Genomic DNA, 27303 nt, shown 5'->3' with positions numbered 1-27303 from the left:
TGACAGCCTCACATTCTATTCTTCCTGCCAAGCTGCGCTCTGTAGATTTCCTGGCAATAATTTGCAGTCAATGTGGTTATTGAGCGATCCTGTGGTAATGCTGAACATAAGGATTTTTTTATCAATGAATCCACAGAGAAAAAAAGCCAACAAGGAAGTGGTGTGGTCTTCAGAAGCACTGCACCCGGCGCTATTTCAGGTTTTTTTTATCCCGCGTCTCACCGCTGAACGATCTCCTCATTAAAACAGTGGCGAAGGCTCGAGGGTGAGGATAAAAAAGCCTCTTGAATGGATGCGGAAAAAATGCGGAATCGACAGCAGCTTTGCGATCGTGGTTTTTATTATGAGGTCCCTAATCTCTGGGGGCGATTTTTCAGGACTCTCGCTTTCTGTGTGCAGAAAAGTGCAGACGCGCGGATGAAAAAAACACACCACAGACGGCAGCCACTTAATTTTTTCCACACAGCGCGCGCCCTAATGGCGGAGGGTGTGAGGCCCGATGCGCGGCGGGGTTGGGAACAAATAGCGGACGGTGATTTGCGGAAATTGCCAAACGGTGCCTCAGGACGCTGAAAACATGTGGCTGGGGAAGTGAGAAGATTGCTCTGGAGAGCCACAAGATGAGGGCATCCACGCATGATGATTTTTAACAATTCCGGCCATGACAAAGGACGATGCCGTTTCCTTGCACCGCGCGCAGGCCATTGATTGACGCAGTTGGTTCCGTGTTTTTTATTCTTGTGTGTGCCCTAATCAAAATAATTTTACTTTCATTCTCTCTCGCCCAGAGAAAGATGATCGCGCAATCAGGGGGTGTAAAAAACAACATCAGCAATTTCGAAGAACACCTTTTGCTGAGAATATGGCAAGAAAAAATCCGATAAACCCACGAGAGGACAAAGGCAGCAGAAGGTAAGAAAAGACTCTTGAGATTTTTTATCACACTCTCTGGCCACACTCAAGGAGCAGATGATGATCTTGCAGGGACACATTTTGGCACGAGTCTCTGAACCCTTTGATCTCAGTCACCGCCTTCAGGAAATCATTGCAACTGTCGATAAAACGTAAGAAACATTGGCTGAAAGAGTCTCGCAGGCGTTTCAGGATATTGAAAGCAAAATGATTACTGCAATCGTGACTTTTCATTTCAAGATCACTCACACAATTCCTTTCTGCTTCCCTTTTCCCTACAACTGATCCCACGTATTTTTTCGCTTTCCTCCCTCTGTTTTTTGTACACACAGAGACAACAACAGAAAACCGTGGGTTTCTCGTGAGATCTCATCACAGGGAGGAACAGTTGCTCCACAAAAAGATGGCAAAAATGAAGGTGATCGTCGTGATCGTTAATGGAAGGGCGAAGAACGGGACTCTCATTCTCATCCTGGGCGGATGATGGTCGAGCATGTAAAAAATCACCCACAGCAGACAAGGAAAACAGTTGGAAGATCCGAAAAGGGAAGTGCCAAAAAAATTCTCTTTCGTCAGGAAGGCGGGAAAAAAAGTTAAACAAATTCACTAACTGTAAAGAGTCTGAAAGCATCGCAGGGATGTTTAGCTCGACAACAGGAAGATATATTCGTTGGGCCATTTTTCAAGAACCAGGAAGTGAGGTCTGCAATAAATGAATATATTGTTTGCCTTGCAATTGGGATGATTTTTTCTTTGAATAGGCGCCTTTTGCCACAAACAAGATTGTCCGCAATGCATTTTCCAGAAAGCGTGTGAGCTTAATAGATGCAGAATTTACGTGACTCCCAGCACATATGACTATCGGCATGCTTTCACAATCGACCACACCATGTGATCAGTCGAAAATGTGACAAGCGACGTTAGCGGAAATTCAGCAATCGACAGACACGTGAAAATTCATGTGCGGAGAAATGTATTCGCGCTGCACTCCGAGCATTGAAGTGCTGCTGCTCTTGTGCGTAATTTCGAGGCGCGATCGCGATCGTCTGATGGGAAAAATCTCTACGATCGCCTCTGTCACTCGCGCACCCTTTGTGCGCCTATGAAGTGGCAAAGGCAGATCGTGCAAATCTGAGTTGAGCCCCGAGTGAGAGAAGTTATTGACCGCACAAACAGTGACCCACTAACATCTGCAAGATCACTCACCTTCTGACGTCATACTACCATTGATTTTGAAAAACACGTTTCCGAGCCATACCACATTTTCTCTCAGGGCTGCACTAATAATGTGCAGCCAAGACTCTGTTGTGTGGCGGAGATTGAATAATAATTTCGCTATTTGCACGCATTTTAAATGTTTTCTCTCATTCTTTTTCCTTTCTCTCGCTTCCCAGTGATCTTCTTCACCTTCCTCTTTTGGTGCGCCTCATCTCTTCGTCGCTTTTTTTTCCTTGCTTTGGGCTTCGCGTCTCCACTGCCATTTCACACACGTCGAGAAGAGAGGGAGAGAGAGAGAGAGATGTGAATACCACAAGTGCGCAGGCAACATGATCGAGAATATATGGAGAGGAACAGCAAAATTGTGAGAGATTATGTGAAGATCATGATCTTCGCATGATCGTCAAGACAATTTGCAATTGCGGAAGTGAGAGAGAGGGAGAGAGAATTGAATTTGACAGTATGTGGAGGTTTTTCTTTTTGTCTCCCCACTGAATCTTCCACCAATTTTTGTGCATCTCACGCGCCTCCGATCGTGGCTCGTTATGCAACTTTTCACCTTCCCTCAATGCGACTTCTTCCTGGCCGCGCACAGCGCAAAAATTAATCATCGCGCGACTGCAACCGGCCAAAAAAGCAACAAGTACTGCGGAAAAAAAAGAGACAAAGAGAGAGAAAGAGATAGAGTGTGAGAGCGAAAAAAGGCACGCAAAGATCAACAAACACAACATGTAAATGATGTTTTTCTTATTCCACACTTTGTTTGTATCTTTCATAATCCTCTTCCACACCTTTTTCCCATAGTGGCATATTAATGTCGATAAAGACCATAAAATCCCATCTTATTGGTGCACAAAAATACCATCTTTTTTTTCAGCATCTCACACACTCCTTCTCTTTATCACAATTTGTGCGACATGTGAGATCGCACAGGCACGATCTCCACTGACTTTCCCACCTCTCTTCACTTTGTCATCAATTTCCACCTTTTATTTTTGGACTTGTCACCGTGTCGCCGAATTAAAAATAATATTGTTAAGAGGTCTCCGTGGGAGGGTGTTTTGATTTAATGAAACTCGTTTGCAATTTGCATATGATTATGCGATGGAAGTGTTTTTCGCGCTCATCCTCACCATCTGCATACTTTTGGGCGTTTTTAAAGCGCATTTAAATCCCCTTTGATTCATTCAATTTATTTCGGGTAGAAAAATAGAGATATAATATCCATACAGTGATGTTGGAAAGTTTTAAGGAATTTCACCTTCACAAATTCAAGTGTAGCTTGGCCAGAGCCAGAACTGGAGCTCCAGTTGGCATCTCCGGATACTCTCCAGCACTCGCGGCAATGTCCAAATGCGAGTACTTGAGCGGCAAGTCCGACTTGGTGCCGTGCTTGTCCAGTCCAGTGGCGAGAATCATGAAGGCAGCAGGACCCTTGAGAGAAGCACAACTGTGTAATTGCTCAATCCATCGCCTAATTAACTTACCTGGTGGCCACGCGGAGTCCTGGATGATGGCAAATTGTTGGCCTGCATCACATCTTCACCCTTGACTTTGCCAGAGTGGAAACGGAAGTCTTCCGGACGCAGAGTGGAGATCTCAAATGGCTCTCCAATCTCATCTCCAGTCTCCTTGAGACGCAGCCCATGTCCTGCCGCCCTTGCTGGCCCATTATCCATCACAATGGTGTATCCTTCGCCCACAGCCAGACAAGCATGACCCGTCAGCGTGGCAATGGTGTAGAGATGCGGATCCGGATACTTGCTCTGCACTGCCAACTCCTTCATGCGACACAGCGCATCTGCCATGGCCATGCGGCCTTCGGCATCGGTGTTGCCCACGCGCACCCTCACGCCAGCCCGCGAAGTGATGACCTCATCCGAGACGTAGCACTCCTCGCCGACGGAGTTCCTCACCATGCACATGGCAGCCACGACGTGGACATCGGCGGGAGCCCGCTGCGCCACCAGCGCCATGAATCCCGCCACAGCGGCGGCGCCACACTTATCCCGTGACATGCCTGCCATCACGCCGCCGGCCTTGATGTCGGCGCCGCCGGTGTCATAAGTGACGCCCTTGCCCACCAACATCAGCGTCTTCCTGGCCTTCTGCGGCGGCACGTACTCCAGGAAGATCAGCTGACCTGCACAGAGCGCGACAGAAGGAGAGAAACATTAAGCTGATAAGCTCCACTATATCTCATGAATTCTTGAAGGCATTCAGTTACACTTCTTTTACGCAATCAACCCATGAGACAGACACACACGACAAATTGAGCAATCAAACAATCAATTATCGTCGTATATTTCTTCTCCTGGCAAACGACAATTGTCGATAAAGACCCCAACCGGGGAGACACACATGAAATTTATGGGCGGAAAATTTCCTCATACACACAAATATCAAAACTATATTTTCTCTTGTGCATTTTGCATAAAAATCACGTCGCATTGACGCTCACAAAAGACCAAGAATATTATTATCGCTCGTAAGCAATTATTCACTGAAGATTGCGACAAATTATGCAAAGAACGCCGCGATAGACGTGAATTTTAGCATATATTCCTTCCCCCAGACTAAATACCTCCTCATTAGACTCTGATCACAATTAGAGACAAATAATAATAAAAAAGAGTGACTTTTTCTGTCGCCACACAAAACATAGTTTTAATCAAACGACAACTATATTATTGTAAGTTGATTAAATTTCAAGAAACCTTGATCACACTTTGGTCTTTGTTGTTTTGATGAGGATCCATGAACTTCATGAAGGAATTAATGGGGAAAATCCGAAGGTCACACTATTTATTGATCAAACTTCATTGATCAGGAAATTAATGAAAAATTTCAGATTTGCTCAAGATGAGGAAGAATTAATTAAAATAAGTGAATTAATGCATTGAACTGCACGATCATTTTCTATTTCAGGGATTAATATCCGGAAAATACAGTTTCCAATGCGGCATTTTCATTTGTAATGCTAATTCATCAATACTGTCGCATTTATAGCACGCAATTATATTCACTGAAATACTTCAATAAAAATATAATTGGTCATTGCATTTGAATAATAATCTCAGATAACACAAAAATCGTAATGTGCAATATAAATATAGAAAATAAAAGAGAGTCAAATTTAAATAAACAAATTAGTAACCGTTTGTTGAGTCACGCTCAATTTCAATAAATAAAGAAAGGCATAAAGAGATTCATTTTACCATCTTTGTACCGTATTATCGAACAGATGTTAACTGACTTTGTTGCATTGAGTTGTTTGATTGGATCATTTGGGCAAAATTCAAGGCTACACTTAATATACTCACCCCTGTGTCTCTCGACAGAATGCGCAGCCCGATTGACAGCGCTGAAGAGTGGATACTCCTTGACAAGGAGCACAGGATCGCTGATGATGTTGCAGGTCAACTTCGAGGGCATCTTCTTGAGGAATTGCTGCACATATTCCGCCACTCTGGGCGGAGCCATTCGCTCAGGATCGCCAACACCGATATCTCTGGCCACGTAGCGACTCACTTCAATCTGCTTGGCGAGGTCAAGGGTGAAAGACTTGCCGGCCGGGTTGAACACTCCGAGACAGCTCATCTTCTCCAACTTGGCCACCTCCTCGCGATACTGGATGGGCTGCAAGAGAGAGATTATTTGCATTGTTATCGCGCTTTCCCACTCGACTAATCTGTCTCCACTCACCAAATACAGCTCTTCAAAAGCACCCAGAAGAGTGATAAGCTGAGCATGCTTGATGTCGCTGTTTCTGGGCAGAACAATCACTGGACGATTGGAACCGGCCTTTCGCGCCCTCGCAATTGCCTTTCCAGCTGCCACTCCGTACTTCCTCACATCCTCGTAGTCAGACAATTTGCCCACCGGCGAGTAGACAATCCTCACGCCGAGAGTCTTGCTCCAAAGGCACGAAATCTCCTTCTCAAAGGCAGCATCGTACTTGGCGCAATTCTTCAGCTCCTCGCCCACCTCTGGACAATCGTCCACAGACAGGAGACACAAGCAGTCGTAGTTCTTCACCTCCTGGGCCAAATTTCCCAGAAACTCAACGGCACACGGCAAATAGCTGCAAAGAAGCTCATCTGTGATAGGGAAAATTATCAAAAGATCACGAATTACTCACTTCTGCAAATCCATAGCGAGACCGGAACAACTTCAATCCACTCTCAGTGATGTGTCCAGCGGGAATAAGTCAGGAACGGATGACAGACACAGAGCGCTGTTCAATTTGATACCAAATCCAGTCATATGTCAGAAGATTTCCCCAGCTGACGCTGCTGTTGATATGATTCCCGTCGAAGCGCCGCGAGATATGCAAATTCTATTTTCCATTTGAAAAGTGCGAAAAAAGTCTTAAAATTTGAAAAACTTTATTTTGTGGAAAACAATAACAGCGACTAAGCGATGAGTTTCCCCAATTTCCTCCGCAACTCCAAAACACACACAAATTCTCGATCCTCCGCACTGAAAATATTCTTCGCGCGTCGAACATCTGTTATATCAGAACTGCGCCATCTCTCGACTAATAGTTGCGCGCTTTGCGTGGTAAATTTGAAGAATAAAAATTGCACACTTTCCCTAAAATTATCAAATACGCAACAACTTTTCATTAGTAATTCATTATAATTCCCCTCATCACATCGCGCCTAATTGGCACATGATTAATCATTCTAAAAATAATGCTTTCTGCAAATTTCTCCAACAGAATCGCAAGGCATTTGAGTAATCGGAGCAATCACACCCAAAAGGAGTGCATTGCGAAATCAATTATTTCCGTAAAAACTCGTCATATATTGTGATAGATAGTAAATGCCGTGGTCAGTTATGAATTTAGGCATAAATTCTTACAATTCTTGGTGACCAAATAAGTCACTCAAGAGTCAATTCAAGGCGAAGGCACAAAAAACAGCCCAAAATCAATTCCTCACTCTCTTCAATCACATCAACTTCAGGAAGTTGATTGAGTGATTATAAATCCCAGCGAAATTAATCACAGAAAAATTGGGCTTTTATTCGATAGACAATTCAGTGTCTACAATTGTGATAAGAAATGCATGCCAAGAGCCAGAGTATAAATGGAGTGGAGGAAGCTTTCGGGCTCATCAGTGGAGTCTTCACCAACGAACCAAAATGAAGTGTAAGTGCTGAAGTTTCTGTGCCGCCCAACGAAGCCCTGGATTAAAGCTCTGGTGTGTTTCCCTTGCAGACGCCATCCTTGTGGCAGCGCTCTTCGTCGCCGGCGCCTTTGGCGCGCCCGTTGAGCAACATGAGCTTCCGCGCATCCTCGATCCGCGCTTCGTCTCCCACGGCCGTCCGGCGTGCCAAACAGCCGAGGAGATGTCCGTGCGCCTGTACAGGCACAACTGGGACCCCACCAGGTGGTGGCAGTGCAACCAGCACAACGTTCCCGCCGAAATGATGACCTGCCCCACGGCCATGCTGTTCGACGAGCGCTCGCGCACCTGCATTCCCGCCGAATCCTGGGTCTGGACGGAGACTCGCAACCCGCCCAGTCTCGCCGAGTGGAACGGAACTCCCCCACTGGACGGAATCTGCCCTCAGGACAACCCCAGCTGCCCGCCTTGCCCTACTCCATGCCCGCCGTGGTGAGTATTGTTGAAATATAAGTATTGTCATCGCAATTTATATAATGATGAATGCATAAATTGCAGCGAAACTACAACTCCGTGCCCTCCATGCCCGTAAGTATTGATAGGATCTTTGATCCGTTTTCAAGATCTATTGATCTGTTCTAACCACGAAACTCTCCATAAATTGCAGTCCTCCTGAGGAGCCACCCCCAGCCCCAACCACGACTACGCCACCGTGAGTGTCTGCATTTTAATAACCATTAAAACAGTTAAAAATCTTGTTTTAAGAAAATTTTTTTAAAAACAGCCAAAGTCAATCATAAAATTAAACTAAGAAGTTAGAAATTGATAAGAAACTGTTTCCTCGTCAATAATTATCCTTTTTCTTAATTTTTTCCAGGACAACAACGACGACAACCACCACTACTACTACTACGACCACTACGACGACCACTACGTGAGTATTGATCGGTTCTTAGACTTTGAGGATTATTTTACTAGTTGAAACTTCGTGTTCGAAGTCCGCTTAATCATAATCCCGCATGAATAGCCAATAATATATGATTTCCATGTTTTTCATCCCTAGAACAACGACGACCACAACTACTACTACCACTACCACTACCACCACTACAACCCCGTGCCCGCCGTGCCCTACGTAAGCTTTGCTTTCTATCTGTTCTTCAAAGTCACTGGAAACTATCCATAAATTGCAGGACACCCACTTGCCCTCCTTGTGAAACCACCACCACCCCGTGCCCACCCTGCGAAACCACAACCCCGTGCCCACCTTGCCCCAGCGACATGATCTGCGAGGCTCACCACATGGGACTCCTGTGGCCGGCCAACCGCGAAGACAGCTTCTTCGTGTGCCACACCATCAACCATCCGGCGCTGGAGATGTTCTGCGACCCCGGCCTGGTCTTCAACTTCAACCAGCAGACCTGCTCGCCGGCTTGGCAGATCCAGCCGCAGCCCCAGCCCCAGCCTCATCCGCAACCCGTCCCGCCGCCCCATCAGCAATGGTAGGCGATTGGACGCAACGATGACTTGACACGGCAACCATAGAGCTTTAATCCTTAATCCTGTAGATTCTCCCCTTAGCCACGTAGATTGTCCGCACTCTGTAGAGATTTATAAGAAATATACCCCACTTTTGCATTCCTAATCGCATGTTTCACTGTGCGGATTTGAAAATAACCCAGAGTTGTTGAATATTTAATAATCCCCTCTTCTTCGGATCGGCAAAACCCGATTGAATAAAAATAGAGCCTCTAATTCTCGATCGCGGACAAAACGCGGAGAGCAAAGAGTTGACGTCTTAACATTGAACACTTATGGCTAATTTATTTTCCCGTTAATACACGTTTACAAACTATCGAGACACACTAATTTAGAGCTATTTATGCATGTTTTCCACGAACATGTGACTGATCTCTAAAGTGAAGAAAGTAATTTGGGAAATGCTCAAAGAAATATTCCCAGTTTGATATCGCAGAAAATAAATATTGAAGAATTCAGCTTGAGTTAAGTAAAACGTCTACTTTTGCGGGATTTGAGATCAGCCGTCTACTCTGTGGCCTCAGCCTTCCTCTCCTTCGGCCCCAGCCACTCGTACTTCCAGCGCATGTAAGCCACAGTCATGCGATCCCAGATGTTCTCGAAGGAATCCATCGCCGGCCGAACGTCCAGCAGAGCGAACTTGTACTGATCATCCACGACTCCGCCGTCATAGTAGTCAATGATGTAGCGCACCTCCTTGCCGCACCTGTCTACGATCCAGTCGTGCCGGTCGAAGGGCAGCTCGTAGCCCATCCAGCTGCGAATGCGCGCCCGCGGGCTGTAATCCGTCGCCTTGCCGCCGAAGCTCTTGAGGCGCGGATAGGAGCACTCCTTGGCGTGCAGCGCCTCCCACTTGAGCACCTCGAGCCACGCTTGCTCGTTGTTGGCATTGTGAATCTTGATGATGTTCTCCATGTCCTTCTGCTTGATGTCGTCATTCTTCCAGCGCCAGCCCTTGCGCAGCATCGCATTCCAGAACATCTGCTGACTGGGATACACCCAGAAGTCCTTCGAGCCGTCCTCAGTCACCTTCGGGATGCTCGATGTCTGCCTCGCGGTGGGCAACGGGAAGGGCTGTCCCGGAGAGGGATTCTGGTTGCCCGGCGGCATCATGTTCAGCGGGTTCACGTCAGACTCCCCGTGATTCACCGGACACTCGCGCAGAACGGGCTTCACGTGCATTGGACACTCCGGAGGCGGTTGCTTGCCCATGTAATCGGCAGGATGGTGAGGATTGTGGGCGCCATCAGCCTTCTTAGTGAACTCCGATGCAATTATCTCAGCAGCAGACACGGAATTCCCCATTTCCTGACCACGCGTCTCTCAACACCTGCAAACCACGAGAATTCTTATGTAATTACCATGCGGCGTGAATCCAATCAGCCCCAGAACTCACCTCGTGGAATATGGCACAGTAAGCAGAAATAGAACAGTTTTAGAAGATTCCACAGGGATTCATAAAGAGAAAATCCACGCGGTTTTTCACAAACAAAAACACGAGTTTGGAGGCGAAGAAGAATCTTTTTGACAGTTCGTCACCGCACGTGCTCTTCAACAGTGGCACAGGCAAACTTTGTACACTTTTCGTACCCAAGAGATTGCTTTGAAATTCGATTTAGAATGCACACAGGCAATCTGTTGGAAATTGTGAGATTTGAGATAAAACCATCATCAATCAAGAATATATCCAAATCAATTGAAATATGAGATCACGCTTGGAAAATGTGCCGCTAACACGTGACACGTGCGATCAACATGACAGCCGCTCACCTGACACAGCCACAAAGTGAGGTTATGTTGTGAATTTCTGGAATCATCCTTGCAAAAAATATCTCGCGAAATCCATTAAAATCCCCTGTAATCTCATTTAATTCGTGTTGACAGGCATTGTGGAGTGTTTTCTGGGAAAACTGAAGTCAGATTTTTCCCAGGAAGACGGTTGAAAGCGTGAAAAAGCTGTGCAAAAAGGACACTCGCGGCAGAGCTGACCTGTTGAGTGCACTTCCCGGACAGAGACGTGTTGAGGTGGAAAAAAGGGTGGCGATTTGGAGTGTGAGTCATTGTGGCTGAGACATTAAAATTTACATAATTTGCGCCCATATTCTGTGCGCTCACACTTGAGGTGAAAAACGCATTTTGTGGCACGTGAGCTCAATCGGGGAAAATTGCCCGTTCGCTGGTGTCAGTGACGGTGTGTTATTTGGTGTGAGTCTGACGAAATGTGATTTTCAATGTGAATTCCTGTGTATGGGAGACGCGACGCGGAGGGGGAGGAAGTGGAAAAGCCAGAGAGACCAACACAGACAGCCGGAATTGGCACGTGTTTCATCAACGTTTCCTTCGTGAGCAGAGGAGGGGCGCCCCAAGTGAGAGACAAGCACACTTTTTCCGTAGCCCACAAGTGGCTTCACGAGTGGCCTGTGAATTGTGTCTCGTTATCGCATTGATATGCATGTGAGTCCGGATTAAAAGCGCCTTTTTCCACACGCACACACACACGCGCGCAGGGAGTTGAGAATACGCGCTCAGCGCGCCCCAAGAGAGGTATTTCTCCGATGCTTTTTCGGTGTATTTTTAGTCCAATTTGATCGGCTCAGCTGGAAGCATTGTTTTGCAAAGCGTTCGCAGCGATTCACAGGAAAATTCCCACCGCAATCGTGTGAGAGGAGCGTTCTAAGCGACGTGTCAAGAAGATTTGAGGAGCAGAAATCCTTCCACTGGACACACTTGTGCAGCAAGGATCGCGGGGAACACTGTGAGCCGAGTGCCACGATCCAAATGAAAATTCATGGGAGAATAATGTGCTTTGGCGAGTGTTATCAGAATCTAACTATGTGTGCTTGCGATAAGAACCGATGATTTGCATTTGAACGAGCTAGTGACTCACGGACAGTCAGTCAGAGAGCCAGTTTTCGCCGCCAAGAGGAGAGTCAAGGAAATATTTTCCACGCAAAGACAATTTTCCCGTGCCACAGGCAAAATCGCCCCAAGAGAGCCAAACACTATTCAGAGAGACTTAACATAGGGAGAGATAGAGAGAGTGAAGGAGTGTCGATCGGGTTCAGTGAGATTAAATTGCCCTGGACGTGGACAAAAGCATCAAATTTAATGTGTACATCAATCCGTATTTGTCGCAACAGTCGGGTCACATTATTTTTCCGAAAGCCACGTTACACGCATTACTGTTCCGTGTGGAATGTTATATTGAGTTTCGTTTATCAAAAGAGTGCGATTTGATGGCCTTAGCAACAAGTTGAGAAGCGTCACAGCGAAAAATCTTGTCGAGCCACCGCACAAATATCATTTAACATCATCGCTCGAAACACTCGGCCCGTCGCTTTTTTCTGTGCCTTTCCTCCGATATCCACACACCACGACAGCCGCCAAGTCAAGAGCAAGTGGGTGAGGAGAGTTGGACGAGTCTTGAGACACACTGGGACACAATCATCGCACCCGGACATACACTAAACAACGCAGGTCAGGAGAGCCTGAGAGCATCTAGCAAGCCACAAGAAGTCAGCAGAGGATCACGATGGACTCGTACTGGGAGCAGAACCACTTGCCAAATTCCGTCAAGTACGAAAAGTAAGTGTCCCAAAATGAATTTATGGCTCTTCCTCTTTCCAAGAGCCCCACTCGTGAGATTATCACGTATCGATGATGATGATCTCGATGTGAGAATGAAGAACAATGTCTAATTGGCGTATTTTTGGGTGTCGCGTAGAAGTTGTGTGTGGGCAAAAATTGCTCTCTCAAGAGCTAATTCTCCAGCCATGGAATTCGTATGCGCCTCACGTGACTGATATAAAGCGTACTGCTGATGTATACACAAATACAGTGCATGACGCAAAAGTGAGCGCTAATGGGGTATTTAGAGGCACTTGCCTCTCTCATATCGTGTGGAGAAATTGTTCAAAGGAAAAACACAACACTTTTGCTGATATCGCGCGTCCAACGGAAAAACGCTCCCCATCGCCAATCTTTGAATTGCCTGGGATAGAGGGAATTCGAGAGTAATATGTGGTTGGCCCTCGAGAAGTAATCGGCAAATCACCCAAAGTCACGTGTTTGGCCTTTTTAGCCTCCTTTCTTGCCGAGCGGCGCGCGCGCGCACAAAGATACTCTTTTGGGGTGGGAATAATCGTGTGGCCATTATAAAAAATTGCGTGGAATATTCCACAAAGATGCTCTATTTATCGTTTGTGAGCGCTGCTTCATTTTGGAGAAAAAAAAACATGTTTTCTCAAGAAGAGGCGAGAGAGAAAGATGTGTCACATGATTCCGGCGACACACACTCTTGACATGAAATCCAACAGCCGACTGCAGTCACGGTGCCTTTAATCCCATACCCAACGGGGGTTTCTTCTGCACTATCAGCACGCCTCACATGAGCGCAGGAATAGACGCAAGATATTGCCAAGTGCGGTGGGGATTAGCGGGGCACGGTGCCCTCTCGTGCTGGGATGGTCTGGAAAAATTCAGTTTTGCTATCGCACTACAAATGTTGCACTGATTCTGCGAGGCACAAGGTGTTATTATTGTCCATGTTGATGTGTTCACTGAACATTGGGAGTTCATTTGACAACAACACGTAAGAGAGAGAGAATTAGTGATGGTTTTTTTCCCTAAAAGTTCCAGTGAGAAAAACTTGCGAAAACCTTCAGATTCAGTTGATAAAACAAAACATTTTGAATGATATGCGGAATCTTTTACACACTAAAGACTTAACCTTAACCTTATTATACAGTTTCTGCTAAATGGCCATATAATAATTAAGCACTAATTAAACATGAATCTTCAGTTTTCCTATGACAAATCATTGGATTTCCTTTCAAGCCACTTTACTGCTATATTTAAATATTCACAGATTTGGCTGACATAGAAAATGCATAAAGATGGTAACAGTTGGAAGATGTTATGCATGTGCAAAGTGTGAAAAGAAACACATAGTCTGCTGATGCTTAGAATTTGAATGCTACAAAATTTCTATGCACTTGAAAATAGAATTTCAAATTGGCATTTTAAACTTTTAAATTGGCGCTAAAGAGATATTTTAAGACAAGCGTCTATCAAAACATCTCTCTTCAAAGTTTTCAGAATGTGAATTGCTTTTCAAATGATCGTGCCTTCGTTGGGAAAGATTTATTTTATCACTAGGCGTGAAACGAATATCTTCAGCTGAGATAAAATTCAAAGATGCGATGCAATGTTTAAATGGGATGTTGAGTGTGTGTTTTTTTTTTTAGAAGAAAGAAATATACATATAATGAAATATGTATTAATGTCGCTCAAGTTTTGAGAATGGCTGCATGGAGACAAAGTGGTTGGGAAAAGTATCGATAAGACATTACACAGTGTTTCTTATCAGCATTAGTGAATAGAGAAGAAATTAATCCTAGAGCGTTAATCGCATTTTCCATTAAGTGAATTAAATGGTGACTTTGTCGGAAATCGGCTTTTTCCTCGAAGTGATTTAATTGAAAGCTTGTGAAGTCGCTGAATGATTTCTGAAAGTCGGATTTGTAATTTAAGAACAGAAATTATCATTGAGTCATGACGAGAATGAGCAGCAAGTGAGTCCATGTTGGAGTAATATTGGTATGAAAACAACAGTCAGTGGCTCTTCTTATCTCACATCGTGAAGCTTTTATAGAAGGAGGGAGTTATAATCTAAAAATATAGCAATATCTCGAGAGTGAAATGTCACTAACACACGATTTGTGTACACACAACAGAAGGAGAGACAGAGAGAGAGAGAGAAGAAGAAGAGATTCTCTGTGTGAGGCGAAAATTCATGTCACGTTTGGGCACTTTTTGTGGGTATAAGAGATCTTTAGCAAAATGCTAATCAATGGCAAATGGGAATATAGTTTTCTGATCATTTGCTCATGACTCGCTGACTAATTTGCGCCGTGCTAAAAAGGGAATTTCATCAGGAGAGTTTTGCTTGAAAAACTCTATGTAACATTCGATGTTTCTTTGTGTCTCACAATCAAATTCGGGACACATGTTTGGCGGTCTTTGAGGAAGTTGTGAGCTAAATACGATTAATCAGGAACACGTTTTCAATGGCTGAAGATATTCGTTGATACCGAAAATCAATATTGCAGCAGCAAAAGTCGAGATCTCACGAGATTAGAATAGTCATGTCAATTAATACAATGGTCGTAATTTTCCGATATAACATCGTTTATATATTTCAATGTCAAGCGAATTTGTTAATTGAATGGGCAAATCATGGATTTCTTGCTCTTCCGCAAGAAGTGCGCCAAATCACAGCTAATTCTTCGATATGGTGGTTAGTCCCTCGAGCGGAGGTTTTTATAATATGGCATTAAAAGAGAAAAACAAGAGTGGTAATTTAAAGGATAATCATCACTCCAAGGATTGCAATTACATACAGTATAAATGGTGGAATGACCGAAAAGAGCAATTGCGAAGGAGGAAATTGTCTTGGTGTCTCGATTTTGAGCATAAAATAGCTTTATTATGTTTAATTCCGTCGGCGGATGATGGAGAGAGCGAAGACACAAGGTCGCAAGAGACAAACACGAGATCGCCAGTCAAGAAGTCAAATACAGCGCGAATTGTGCCCGAGTGAGAGACAGAGAGAGAGATGACGATGAGCCACGGGGAAAAATGTGATCATTCGCGATATTCATTGAACTTTTTTTCCTTCGTCAGACTCGGAATTTTATATTGGAATATATTGTGTATAGTGAAGATGTGACGAGATGAGGCATAGGCGATCTCTCTCCTCGGTTGGGTGTGAAGATTTGTATTCAAACAAAATAAGCAACACCCAGCAAAATTTACATTCTGACCATAGAAGCGCGCTCGCGGGAAGAACTCTTCTCGAAATAATCGCTGTTCGTGTCTATATTTGAAATGTCACATGGGGGGAAAATTCATAAATCACATTTCTGGAATATGATTTTCGTCATCAGAAATTAATTCACACGTCGGAATTTATTGACTTATGAGAAAGAGATGGACATATTGATAAACAACGTGAAGTGGTGGCGAAGAAAAAATCACTGGTGAATCACATTCTGCTGATATGCCATATTTTTTTCGCTCACTCTTTTTTTAAGGTGGAGAATTAAATGTCTCGATTTTGAGGACAGGGCTGAAGTGGGTGGAATTTTTCTTTGTCACCACGCGAGATCCTTGAAAGTATGACTGCAAGATTCTTATATGCTGTGTATTTGTGTGCAATTAAACTGGTGGGTAAACACTTTATCACACATTTGAAAAAAAAAAAAACGGTGACGTCGCAGAGGGACAGACGATTGATACAAAGATTGATGGGTTTTCAGCACTGCGTCAAATGTAATGTTCACACATTTTTTGATATTTTTAGTTTTGTAGTTGCAGTAAGTTTGACAATTTATTGCTTTCTCAATGAATGCTGAAAAAGAACGCCAAGGTTGTGCGAATTTTCTGAAAAAGCAGTCCCATTCAAATTTCGACTCTCCTTGTTTTCCCAAAAAAAGGCATTCAACTGTGTATAATTGATCGGAATTGTTGTGATTTGTGGTGAAAACTGTTCACAATTTCAGACAATTGGAGACTTGATAAGTCGGGATATTAATAGAATTTTACTAGAAAGTAATTGAATTATTGAAAATACTTGTCACTCGCATTTAATTGTGCTTTCAGTTGAAAATATCACAAGATGACCTCTAAAATCTCCAAAACAATATGGCAAGAAATATGATCAATTTTAGAAATGAATCTTCAAACGAGTTTAAACAATTTACCTAAATTTATAGAAGCATTTATGTTAACATCAATTTACTTATGTGACAATTAGTCAATTTTCACTTCATCATTATTATTACTTTCGATAGTGCCTAAAAGGAGATTCCATGCGAATTGATTGACTATCTAATTTGCATACTAATTTTAGACACATTCATGGTTTAAGCAGAGTCTTTGATCTTCAAAAAACCGAATGTAAAAATTCCGAAAATTTTCCACAACACGCTTCATCAATACTTGTCACGTGTGTCTGCAACATCTAGTGTTTTACATAATTAAAACGCTTATGATATGGTCATTTGTGAGACACAGATCATAGAGTGATTTATTGGCTATTGACTAGCAAGGCTTGCGAGGGTTTTGCCAATGCGCGAGAAGAGGATGAAATTCACTGAAGAGAAGAGAAGAGAAAAAAAACTGCAGAGGCTTAATTGGAGCAATTGAATTAAGTCAATTAGTCGCGCGAACTTCTCTCAGCTTTTCTCTTGGTCTCAGTGTCAGTGAGAATGATTTAATTGGGCATCAAATTGCTGAGGATAAATTGTCCAAATCTCCTTTAATATGTCTTCGAAATATATGTGATTGTGTCATGAGCTTAATCATGGGCAATTTCTCTCTCTCTCTCTTTCTGGCCAATGCTTTGGACATTTTTGATTGCGGAAAAATCCAATGTGTTTTAAATTGAGAGTGATTTGCCATCAGGGATTGAGAGATTTCGTCTTCCCGGGAAGAAGAGCGCTTGGTAAAGTTCATGGAGAGACATTTTCTGGTTTGGGTGTTGTGTGTGAGAATGTTTTTTTTGAAATTCTCGATCAGCCGTCTAATAAATGATCGCGCGCGATGGCGAGAATATTGGCTTTGGGTGAATATAATGGGAGCGAACACAGGCGCTAGTGTGGTGTGAAATATTAAACGGTTGAATTCCTAATTCATCATTGATAATAATTTTATCAATTTAGTGGCGATATCACGGCAAAAAGTGAGACTGGCGAGTGAGAGGGAGTCACTCAGGAGCGTGACATTGTATCGCCCGAGTGTACGTGATATATGGGATGGAATTGTAAACTCGTGTGCCCGCGAGAGCTCATGTGGGTGGGTGGTGATGTGTGGTACGTTGGTTGGCGAGAGCGAGAGCGAGAGGGAGTCAAGGAGAGTGAGAGGAAAAAGTGCGAGACATTGGGGATTTTGGCGCACGGCACATCGCTAAACTCCCAAGCTCTCGCGTTTCATATCGCGAGACTTTTGTCATGATCGAAGCCCAACATGTAATCGCGCGCCGCCGATGGAGTGCCTCTCCAAAAAAGCTCCATCTCCTTCTCACATTCATTTGTGCAACTTGGGGGAATGGTAATAATGAAGCAGACACTAATATCGAGAGAGTCTCATTCCATTATCACCCACCCGATCAGTAAATATTTACCGGGAGCCTCTCGTGATCACATTTGCTGCTATGGTAGCAAAATGCCAGGCAATGTTCGGGGCCCACAGAAGTTGTGAGCTGAAAAGCTACACATGAAATCCTCGATTTTCAATCATTCGCGCGAATTATGATGATCTCACGTTTTTTTCCACTCTCAAAACTCCTTTTTCTCTTCATTATTCACCACACAAAAACGCCCTGACGAGAGTGAGATAGAGAGAGATATTTAATTTCATATTAAGCAATGAACTTAAAAAAATTTATATATATATATATATAGTAGAGGAAAATTTTTGAGCACGTATCAATTTTGTGTTTGTTTTTTTGGATTGCATAATGCAGACGAAGTTTTGCGCGAAAATTTTGCACAAAACTAAAAATGATATTTTTGCATGATTTCGCACACATTCTCTCTCGCAATTGAATGTTATTATAATGTTGATTTAGCTTCTGTATTTAATTCCATAGCGTTATGAACTATTTTTGGAGTAAGAGTTTGTCCAAAAGCCACCATACTCAAATAAACATATTTATCTAAGAAACGCTCTGTGATTATTTCTGAATGTTGATAGAATACAGAATTGCTACTAATGTGTATTCGTGTGAGTTTCTATGGAGGCACAATTAAAATGGAAATCAGCTTAAAGCTCTCTTACGGAATGGGATTCTAATATTGGCGCATTCCTCTTGAAAGTTGTAGTTTAGTCAACAGGTATATAATTCTGTAGAATTGTCAGGAAAAGTCAGCCTCTGTCTAAATCTCACCCAATTTTCTGCTCTGTCGTTTCAGTGAGATCAATGGCGGTCCGTATCCGTACTGCGAAACTGGTCTGAATTTCTCCACAAATGCCACGTTCAGCGAGGATGATGCTGAGTATCACGGTCGCCGCGGAAAAACATCTCGGGTAATGGCCTGTCGCAGAGGCGTGTAGATAACCAACAATTGCGCTCATCGTGGTGTTTTCTGTTCTGCCATTTTGCAGCAAGATCCACTGTCGCATCGGATTATTGAGAAGCGTCGACGCGATCGCATGAACTCCTGCCTGGCTGATCTGTCGCGTCTCATTCCGCCACAGTATCAGCGAAAGGGTCGCGGACGCATCGAGAAGACGGAAATCATCGAGATGGCCATCAGGCACATCAAGAGCTTCCAGAAGCAGGAGAGTGTGTGCCGTGACACGATTCTGGCGGATAGATATCGTCGCGGGTACAATGATTGTCTCACGGAGGCGGCCAAGTTTCTTGTGACCATCAATGATGAGTTCGATACCATTTGCTACAAGATGATAGAGCATCTCAAGGAGCACTGCGGGGAGGTGATGAAAAGTGAGTTGACCTAAAAATAGTCCCTCTCTCTATATTGGCTTGATTAGAAAAAGAAAAACAACAGACGGAGAGAGCTTAAGAATGTGCTGTGCAAGTCACACACAGTTGAGATAGAGCAAAAATTCCCCAATCATATCAATAATGAGAGGCTCATAAAAGTTCCCAAAAAGATTATTTATTTCATAACAGATCCTCATTAAAGAAGACAACTTGATGAAGGAATTGACGGGGAATTTCAATTTTTTCGGGCATAACTTGCAAAAGTGCGGCAATTTCATGAAATAATCGCATGAAAAAGCTCAATTTATCGAGATGTTTCACATTGAAATTATACTCAATTCACCTACTTTTCCACATTTTATGTGATTATTTCCAACGAAAAAAAATGTCCAATAATATCTCTATTTGCTGCAACAATACAAAGTGTTAATTGTACTTTTCAACACACAGAGATACAAATTATTATTGTTCTCCAAAGAGGCAGAAGAAATTTTATATATGGTAATTACTTTTCCACATGTGAGATAGAATTGGGAAAGGCGATTTTGTCAAGGAGATTTATCATGGGGATTTGTCTATCAGTTTTTTAATTAACGCTATCATATGACGACTCTTATCATTTAAAGCGATTTTATCTGTTTTTCTACCTCGCACGTCAGTTGGTGTTTCTTCTGGCAAATGCTGTTCTTCCACTTATGAGCTTAAGGAGAATGAAATATTTATGTGCAATCCATCAAGAAAAGAAAGAATATTTGCACAATTTATGAATGAGAAAGTTGGGTAATTTTCGCGGGGGATTTTTTTTTCACACGATGCGATCTTTATGATAACGAAAAATAATAATGAAAGCCAGAAAAGGTGGTGAATTGGAATTTCATCAAGTTTGTAATCACACATGAAATTGGGATCAGTTTTTGTGGCTCAATGACCTCAAAGGTCGAGTGGATTTCTTGCAAATTCCTTGTAATGATTGGCGTTCTCTTTGACTCCTCAGGCGACTATTGCAAGTCTCGCGAGTGTCTGGAGCCTATGACGAATGGTGGCAGCGCCTCCTCGCCGTCGCCGCCGAGTGGATATCATCAAGGAGCGCCGCTGTCGCACCTGCGAGACATGCTGACGTCAGACCTGGAGCACAGCAGCAACGACACGAGTGACGTGAAGGACCTGAGCTTCCGGCATCAGCAGCCACAGCAAGCGCCCGTGATTACGTCCACGGGCGGCCCGGCGGCGCCCATGGACACCCACCCGCCGCCCGACAGTCAAGCGGTAGCGCACCAGCATTCCTTCCACGCTCCCGAGGCCGCCCGCCACGCTGAAGCCGCCGCCGAGGCGGCCGAACACAACAACAACAGCTACAAGTTCAAGAACTACATTCAGCAGCGCTTCTCGCAGGACAGCCACCATCTGCACGACGAGGTGGCGGTGACCAATTGCAGTCACAGCAGCGAAGGCAGCGAACGCGACAGCGGCGTGCACGCGGGCGCGAAGGGATTGTGTGCGGAGAACAGCAACAGCGGCGACGAGCATCCGGCGGCGGACCTGAGAGCGACGGCCCAGACGGCGCCCAAGTCCACCGCCGCCCGCCACCCACCAATGGCTGTGCCAATCTTCGCGCTGCACTCGCAGGGCACGTTCTACGTGCCGCTGAGCGTGGACTACGACGCGCTAGTGCCATATCTGGGCCACGCGGAGCTGCTGGAGAAGAACTACGCGCCTCACGTGCCCGTCCACCCTGTCAACATCCACATTCTGGCCACACCACCTGTGCGTCCCGACGCGCCGCCCCGGCACTCCTTCCTGCTCAAGCCAAAGCTGGAGGGTCTCATCAATGCGTGGTGAGGAGGAGGAGGACATCTATAAGCTACCCGTACACATACAGTATAATAGACATTGGGGTGTAGAGTCATGCGGAGAGACACTGATTGAATATGATATAAAAGTTCTTTTGTTATCAAACCAGCGGCTTTTACTTCTCTATGGCCTTTAACGTGCTTTTCAGCTGAAACGTGGAAACTTTTCCTAACGTGATTCGAATGGAAAGGTGAGTCCTTTTCCTAGCACATTTTAAAGAGACTTTGCTCTCTTGCAACACGCGCATGTGATACAAATTCCAGCCAATTAATCATTCGATAGATTGAGAAATGAAGTGACTTGGAAAAAGAGAGAAAAAACAAACTTGATGTGAAAGAACGCATAGAATTTGATTCCTCCAGAAAAGTGCTGAATAGAGAGTAGACTTTGACACCACCAACGAAACTCCATGGAAATCCTTATCAACTCCACTAATGAAAACATGCAGACATTGACAAAACTCGTAATGCGTTATTCCATATCTTTAATGGTGAATAACTCAAAAAAAAGTTGATTTGTGTGTTAGTATCGGCTGCTAAAGTCAAAATGATCTCTCGGACGAGTAAATCTACCATTTCATGTGTGTTTTTCATGTGGTCTCTTTTCATAGCCACAATGTCCAGAAGAAGCGAAGAAAAACGATATACAGGAAAGTAAAAAGGGAGAAAATGCTGAGCTCTCTCTCACATCTTGTTATTAATTCTTCTTTGTACGGCGCTTTGACGAGAATTGAGATTGTTGATTTGATCCACCATAGAGATTTGTGAGGAAATCATCTAAGCTCGGACGACTGAAAGTCAAATTTCAACAAACATTTTAAATTCAATCTCAAAGGTGAGAGAAATTGTGTAAACTCACCTGAATTGCGAATCCTTCTTCACCTCCTTCTTGTCCACACCACTGCCGCCAGGCTGATTCTGCTGCTGCTGCTGTTGCTGTTGCTGCTGCTGCTGATTGCCCAGCACAATTCTGTACTGCACAGAGTGCGAGTTGGGCTGCAGGTGCGACAGAGCGCCCTTCTGGCAGTTTGCCCACTCAGTAATGTCGTACACGTTGCCCTCCATCAGCGCCAAGTACTTCCAGCAGATCCCCATGAAGCTCGTCTCTGCCCAAATGTCACCCTGCAAATCGGCACAAACACACACAAAGAGACTCAGGCATGAGGAGAGCAGCTTATGTGAATCACGCGTGTTGATTGCATTCATGAAGCAAAACGAGGGATAAAACGTGACCGTAGACGCCAAATTGAACTCAGGTTCAATGGAACGAGATAAATTGAGGCTCTCACTCTGTGACGCTCGTGTAGATAATTATTGATAAATTGCCCGACAGTGTGTGGTGTGGTGTGATTGGAGAAAAACACCCAAACGCCATTATTAAATTAAATATTTAACATTATTTAAGCGCAGTGTCTCCCTTTTTTCCACAAAATCAATATATCGCCAATTTTAAAACACACTCTCGCCACCGAACAAGATAACTGACCTTTGAATACCTCGAAATTTATGCCCATTCAACTTCCTTGTCTTCCACTTTTTTTCCCTGACAGAGCGGAGAAAATCATTGTTGAACTTGCACAATTGTGATTAATTGTGTAGTAATATTAAAGTTAAATAGAAGACGAAATAGGACAATTTGAAACATAATAGAGTGCTTGACCTAATAAAGGTTTCCCTTCTCTTCCAGACTCATGTTTGCTCGTGGCAATCTAATATAATTAAAACAAGAGCAAGGCTATTTGAAACTACAATTTTACAGAATTCCAAATCCCAATGTCACGTGAAATTTACTAGAATATCGACTTTAACACGTGTCTTTTCTCTGAATTTCATTTACATGCTCTGACGCAGCCTTTTATTCCAATTTCTCTAGAAGTAAGACAAATGCAAGATTATTCCGGTAAATTCCCAACACACTTCAATAAAACCATTTTCAGGGAATCGTCTGCGATAAACCCTTTACGTAACTAGTCAGACATCAAATTGAGATTCTAGCTTAAAATAAGCGAGAAACACCTGATACAAGACAAACACATGTCAATAATATCTTGCGAATAAATATTTTTAGAGAAGCACGAGTTCCAAAATAACCTGATCTTTTGTCAAGAACCACGTAAAAACCTTCCATAGCCCAAAAATAATTCCAAACAAGGAATTAAAGAAATACACACATTATTCACTCTGCCACAAATTTGCACGGACGCACATTTGAATAATATAACGTTGGGCGGCAATTCCAAGAAATTGTCACACAGAAAAAAAATTTGCGCCAAGAGAAAAAAAAACGATAACAACAAAGCCAAATGTGTCAACACAAACCTCTCTGGCTGAGTGGCGAATTTTGCACGAGTTGCACTCCCTGGCGGCATAGTGGGGACGCCCGGTCGGTTTCCGTGGATGCCTCAAGCCGCAACTGCTGCAGCTGTAGCGGAAAAAAGTCATTAGCATATTGATCATGAAAAAGGGGGAAGAGAAGAGAATATATGACCCAACACTCACCGAATTGTATTGGCCGCTTCAGCAATTTTCGTGTGAAGCTGAGTCAGAAGATCATTCAACTCCGTCCAGGCTTTCTCAGCATTCATCGCCTCAGCCAGATTTCTCTCGTAGGCTTGTCTGTTCTCCTATTTTCCCCACACAACAACATCACAAACAATTAGCTTTCCAGTAAGAATATATAAATCCAATAAGAATTATGGGAAACTTACAGGCTCTCCAATAAGTTCAAATGCCCTCTGCAGAACCTTGAATGCCTCCTCAGCTCCGGGCTGTTTGTTCTTATCCGGATGCACCAGAACGGCGATCTTCTTGTAGTGCTTTCGTATTTGCTCCTGAGAGCAATCTTGACTGACACCCAGAATGCTGTACGCGTCCTTCCCCTTGCAATTCAGCAATGAGTACATCGCCTCCTCGCCAGTCTGCGGAAGTCTGCCGTTCTTGTAGAACTCCTGGCCGGCACCCGGTGCACCCAGTGTCGCCTCGAAGGGTGGCTGTCGTCGGAAGATTCGCCTCCAGAAGGCCCATCTGGAATTCTTTGGGAACTTTCTGTCCACAAACGCGAGGAAGCGCCGATGGAGATTGGCACTGTTGCGCACCTCCTTGCACACCGTCTTGTAGTGTTGCCGCACAAAAGCATAGCTGGAGCACATCTTGTCCCACACAATGCCATAGCTCAGCCACACAATGTCCGTGACCAGCGACACCAGCCACAGCACCGCCTTCAGCAAGTAATCCAGCCACAATTCAAGCATTCGCATCAGGAAGACGTACTTGTCGTTCTTCTTCTGTCTCGCATTGCGCCTCGACGTGTACACTGAGTTATTATCGCCACGACTCCTGTTCACCGACGTTCTGCTGCCCGATCCTGAATTCCTGGAGCGCGTCTTGTTGTTCATCAGCACCGTCTTGCTCGACTTCTCCACGTAACTCCCGTCATTGCTGTTGCTCGTCTGGGCGACATTGTAGAAGAAGCCCATCTGATCTGTCTCGTCATTCTCATCCTCATCATCAATCTCATCCTCCTCATTGTTGTCCGACAGATGATTGTACTTGGAGTTCTTCGGCTTCTGCTAGAAGAGAATCGCATAGGAAATTAGAACTCTGAGGAAATCTCTCATCTAACCTTCCGCCAACTCTGATCGCTTGAATACTTTTACGAGTTAATTTTCTCGTGCTGAATAAAACGTGAGAATTCTAATCAATGTTGCTACTATAGTTCAGCCAAATTCCTCACATAATCGATTCTGCAATTTTTTTCTCTCACTCTAAAAACAACACCACGAGCAACAATAAAAATCCAGAACATCATGGAAAAAGGTTAAGAATGCCACCGTCTAAACATGCAAATACCATAAATATAGCTGGAATTTACATAAATTAATAAATGCTATTTGATATATAAGAATGATATTTACCCGATTTCCGTTGGGTTTCCCGTTCTTCTGGCCACCCTTGGCCGACTTCTTCTTGGCAGTTTTCGACTCCTTCTTGGGCTCCTTCGAGTGGCTGTCGTCGGAAGCACTCTGGGACGCTGTATCCTTGGCGGCAGTGGCTTGGTGGGCAGCATGAGCACGATCATCGCTCCTCACGGGCGGCGGAGTGGAGGTGGAGCTCTTCTTCGCCTTCCCGGACACCTTCTCCTCCGGTCCGTGCGTCTTCTTCTCACCCGGCTTGCCCTTGTCCCCGTGATGCGCCTTGGACGCGGCCTGCGGAGGCGTGTTTGTGGCAACAGACGTGGCAGTGCTGATGGCGACGTTCTTGCTCAAGACGTCTGAGTAAGTCATTCGCATGGGTTTCACCTCGGCCACCATGCGCGGCTTCTTGGCGTCACGCGAGTGCACACTCTGGCCATTCTCCGTCAGCGGTGCCGGTCGATTGATTTCGAACGGTTTCGCGAGCGTTTCCGGACCACTGACCGCTTCCGGACGCTGGCTCGCGCCCATGCGGTGGCCAGCGGACGCCTCCTCACCGTGATCTACCACCTCGCCGAAGGGCGAGTACGTGCCGGACACATTCGGCGCCCAATTGCCCACCAGCTGGTTCAGGAACATGTTCGTGCTGTAGCCAGCGTCCTGCGACGCGTCCACGCTGCGCGACATGCCCGCGGCCGCCTGGAAGGCGGGATTCGGCAGCGTGTTGCCGGAGAAGAGCTCGTAGTTGTTATACTTGGTCGTATCGTCCTTGGTGTTGTGGTAGAGGCGCAAGTAGCTCCCGTGGCCCATTGAGAGCACGGTGAAATTGTCCTCAGGCGCCACATGGCTACCGCTTGGCGGTTGCTGCTGCACCATTGGATGCACCGGGTGCATCTGGTGCGCCCCCAGGGACATCTGGTAGTCCTCCAGGAAGCTGTAAGACCGTCCTTGCGGGTACGAGTCCCCGTTGAAGGGCCTCACGCCATCTCCCCAGGAGGGCATTCTTTTGTCCTCGTCATCGGCCATCGGGCGACCTAGAAAACGCACACATTCAGCACATTCCTCACCACGATCACGCGCTAGGACACTTGCCTGACTCGAGGAGAGCGTGGAGACGGTGTGAAGATGAGCTTTTTGCACTGAAATTTCAGAGTTTTTCACGCACAAAATGAAAATATTTTACACTGACACAGCGACACAGATGGTCTGAAGGCAGCTGCAAACCCAATTTCTCCGCAAGATGGCGCGCCCAAGCAACGAATGTCAGCGCGAAAAGAGAGAAAGCAAAAGTGTGAGGTTAACAAGAACCAAAAATTCTTACAAGATTTTAGATGGTTTTATACTGAAAATCTAGAAAAATATGGGTGAATTTGAGTGGCCATGGGAATACAACTTTCCTCCGTTCTTCACGTGAGAGAATTTCCTCAAATTTCCCCTGGAAATTAATATAAATCCGTGCATAAACAGTAGATCATCATTTCTTCTATTTTCCTTTTCTTATCAGGATTCAGCCCCACGATAAAACACGGGAGCACCAGCTCAAAGTGTGGATGAACCTGGTCCTCAAGTACCAGAAACACAACAAGGAGGCCGTGCTCACTGTGAATCAGGACAGCCCTCTGTTCTCGAACGATTCTATCAAGCGACAACTTTCCGCGGATGCTCGTGTGCAAGTTCTCGAGGAGTTGCAGAAGGCCGGTAACGCCGCTCCTCTGGCCAATAAGCTCCGATGGGAGATCTATTGGTACACTCTAGACGAGTGGGCAGACAAAATCTACGCCTGGGTCACGAACTGTGGCCTCAACAACACCGTTTGCACGCTGTATGAGCTCACGAATGGAGACAATTCGACGACGGAGGAGTTCTACGGACTGGATGAGGGAGTGGTCAGGAAAGCGCTGAAGAAACTGGAGGAGAAGAGAAAGTGCGAATTATTCGACGATGATTCAGACGGTGTGAAATTCTTCTGATCACTCTTGAATTTCATCAGAATTGATAAAAGGATATCTTCTAGAATAGAAGATAAGGATTTTTTCATATGTATAACGGGTAAGAACCGTAATAACGTAAAAATGTGTACATATATAAATTGTAATCTAACATTTCAGCCAATTTGCATACGAACAATGGCATAATTTGTAATATTTTTAGTTCAATTATTTTATATATGAAACGCCCAGACAAGACCAATTTTTGCTGGGTTAACTGCCTTAATAGAAATGCTAGATGCC

The 27303-nt window shown here is 44.6% G+C and overlaps 6 protein-coding genes across 8 annotated transcripts; 3 read left to right on the top strand and 3 right to left on the bottom strand.

Annotated features, from left to right (window-relative positions):
- Positions 1–3307: 3307 nt before the first annotated feature.
- Positions 3308–6375, bottom strand: LOC132257539 (putative aminopeptidase W07G4.4). The gene is made up of 5 exons (XM_059754494.1): positions 6272–6375; positions 5836–6214; positions 5454–5769; positions 3618–4273; positions 3308–3564 (listed from the first exon to the last, which is right to left on the bottom strand). Exons 1-5 carry the CDS (start codon positions 6283–6285, stop codon positions 3394–3396), a joined length of 1536 nt encoding a protein of 511 aa, XP_059610477.1. The 5' UTR covers positions 6286–6375; the 3' UTR covers positions 3308–3393.
- Positions 6376–7278: 903 nt separating this feature from the next.
- On the top strand, positions 7279–8971 carry LOC132257844 (integumentary mucin C.1-like). The gene is made up of 5 exons (XM_059754883.1): positions 7279–7285; positions 7355–7754; positions 8140–8196; positions 8326–8397; positions 8456–8971. Exons 1-5 carry the CDS (start codon positions 7279–7281, stop codon positions 8766–8768), a joined length of 849 nt encoding a protein of 282 aa, XP_059610866.1. The 3' UTR covers positions 8769–8971.
- A 69-nt stretch (positions 8972–9040) lies between these two features.
- LOC132258259 (holocytochrome c-type synthase) lies at positions 9041–10558 on the bottom strand. Its single transcript, XM_059755479.1, has 2 exons — positions 10198–10558; positions 9041–10131 (listed from the first exon to the last, which is right to left on the bottom strand). The coding sequence occupies exon 2, from the start codon at positions 10104–10106 to the stop codon at positions 9309–9311; it is 798 nt and encodes a 265-aa protein (XP_059611462.1). The 5' UTR covers positions 10107–10131; positions 10198–10558; the 3' UTR covers positions 9041–9308.
- Positions 10559–10580: 22 nt separating this feature from the next.
- Positions 10581–21267, top strand: LOC132258257 (transcription factor cwo). Of its 2 annotated transcripts, XM_059755477.1 has the most exons (5): positions 10581–11255; positions 11380–12386; positions 18776–18890; positions 18969–19311; positions 20306–21267. In XM_059755477.1, exons 2-5 carry the CDS (start codon positions 12334–12336, stop codon positions 21148–21150), a joined length of 1356 nt encoding a protein of 451 aa, XP_059611460.1. In that variant the 5' UTR covers positions 10581–11255; positions 11380–12333; the 3' UTR covers positions 21151–21267. The 2 variants fall into 2 exon arrangements, with proteins under 2 accessions (XP_059611460.1, XP_059611459.1); XM_059755476.1 differs by lacking the exon at positions 10581–11255 and having other exon boundaries at positions 11280–12386.
- Positions 21268–21659: 392 nt separating this feature from the next.
- LOC132258827 (uncharacterized) lies at positions 21660–26280 on the bottom strand. 2 transcript variants are annotated; one of them, XM_059756318.1, is made up of 7 exons: positions 26165–26280; positions 25076–26106; positions 23870–24730; positions 23661–23785; positions 23481–23583; positions 22021–22283; positions 21660–21952 (listed from the first exon to the last, which is right to left on the bottom strand). In XM_059756318.1, exons 2-7 carry the CDS (start codon positions 26096–26098, stop codon positions 21859–21861), a joined length of 2469 nt encoding a protein of 822 aa, XP_059612301.1. In that variant the 5' UTR covers positions 26099–26106; positions 26165–26280; the 3' UTR covers positions 21660–21858. The 2 variants fall into 2 exon arrangements, with proteins under 2 accessions (XP_059612301.1, XP_059612302.1); XM_059756319.1 differs by having other exon boundaries at positions 23870–24727.
- A 66-nt stretch (positions 26281–26346) lies between these two features.
- LOC132258830 (vacuolar protein-sorting-associated protein 25) lies at positions 26347–27302 on the top strand. Its single transcript, XM_059756326.1, has 2 exons — positions 26347–26482; positions 26577–27302. Exons 1-2 carry the CDS (start codon positions 26433–26435, stop codon positions 27040–27042), a joined length of 516 nt encoding a protein of 171 aa, XP_059612309.1. The 5' UTR covers positions 26347–26432; the 3' UTR covers positions 27043–27302.
- The last annotated feature ends 1 nt before the right edge of the window (position 27303 follows it).

Source organism: Phlebotomus argentipes, unplaced genomic scaffold, assembly GCF_947086385.1.
Source record: "Phlebotomus argentipes unplaced genomic scaffold, Phlebotomus argentipes genome assembly scaffold_4, whole genome shotgun sequence".
NCBI lineage: Eukaryota > Metazoa > Arthropoda > Insecta > Diptera > Psychodidae > Phlebotomus > Phlebotomus argentipes.
This window is presented reverse-complemented; position numbering and strand designations above follow the sequence as displayed.

Coding starts and splice junctions, on each gene's coding strand:
- LOC132257539 (XM_059754494.1), bottom strand. Junction 4,274..5,453: donor TTCTGTCGAGAGACACAGGG/GTGAGTATATTA, acceptor CGCTCTGTGCAG/GTCAGCTGATCTTCCTGGAG. Junction 3,565..3,617: donor GGACTCCGCGTGGCCACCAG/GTAAGTTAATTA, acceptor GCTTCTCTCAAG/GGTCCTGCTGCCTTCATGAT.
- LOC132257844 (XM_059754883.1), top strand. Junction 7,755..8,139: donor CCTACTCCATGCCCGCCGTG/GTGAGTATTGTT, acceptor AATTTTTTCCAG/GACAACAACGACGACAACCA. Junction 8,398..8,455: donor CCGTGCCCGCCGTGCCCTAC/GTAAGCTTTGCT, acceptor CATAAATTGCAG/GACACCCACTTGCCCTCCTT.
- LOC132258259 (XM_059755479.1), bottom strand. CDS start 10,106: ATGGGGAATTCCGTGTCTGCTGCTGAGATAATTGCATCGGAGTTCACT.
- LOC132258257 (XM_059755477.1), top strand. CDS start 12,334: ATGGACTCGTACTGGGAGCAGAACCACTTGCCAAATTCCGTCAAGTAC. Junction 12,387..18,775: donor AATTCCGTCAAGTACGAAAA/GTAAGTGTCCCA, acceptor CTGTCGTTTCAG/TGAGATCAATGGCGGTCCGT. Junction 18,891..18,968: donor GCCGCGGAAAAACATCTCGG/GTAATGGCCTGT, acceptor GCCATTTTGCAG/CAAGATCCACTGTCGCATCG.
- LOC132258827 (XM_059756318.1), bottom strand. CDS start 26,098: ATGGCCGATGACGAGGACAAAAGAATGCCCTCCTGGGGAGATGGCGTG. Junction 24,731..25,075: donor GGAAACCCAACGGAAATCGG/GTAAATATCATT, acceptor ATTCTCTTCTAG/CAGAAGCCGAAGAACTCCAA. Junction 22,284..23,480: donor TTCGCCACTCAGCCAGAGAG/GTTTGTGTTGAC, acceptor GCCGATTTGCAG/GGTGACATTTGGGCAGAGAC.
- LOC132258830 (XM_059756326.1), top strand. CDS start 26,433: ATGGGTGAATTTGAGTGGCCATGGGAATACAACTTTCCTCCGTTCTTC. Junction 26,483..26,576: donor AACTTTCCTCCGTTCTTCAC/GTGAGAGAATTT, acceptor TTTTCTTATCAG/GATTCAGCCCCACGATAAAA.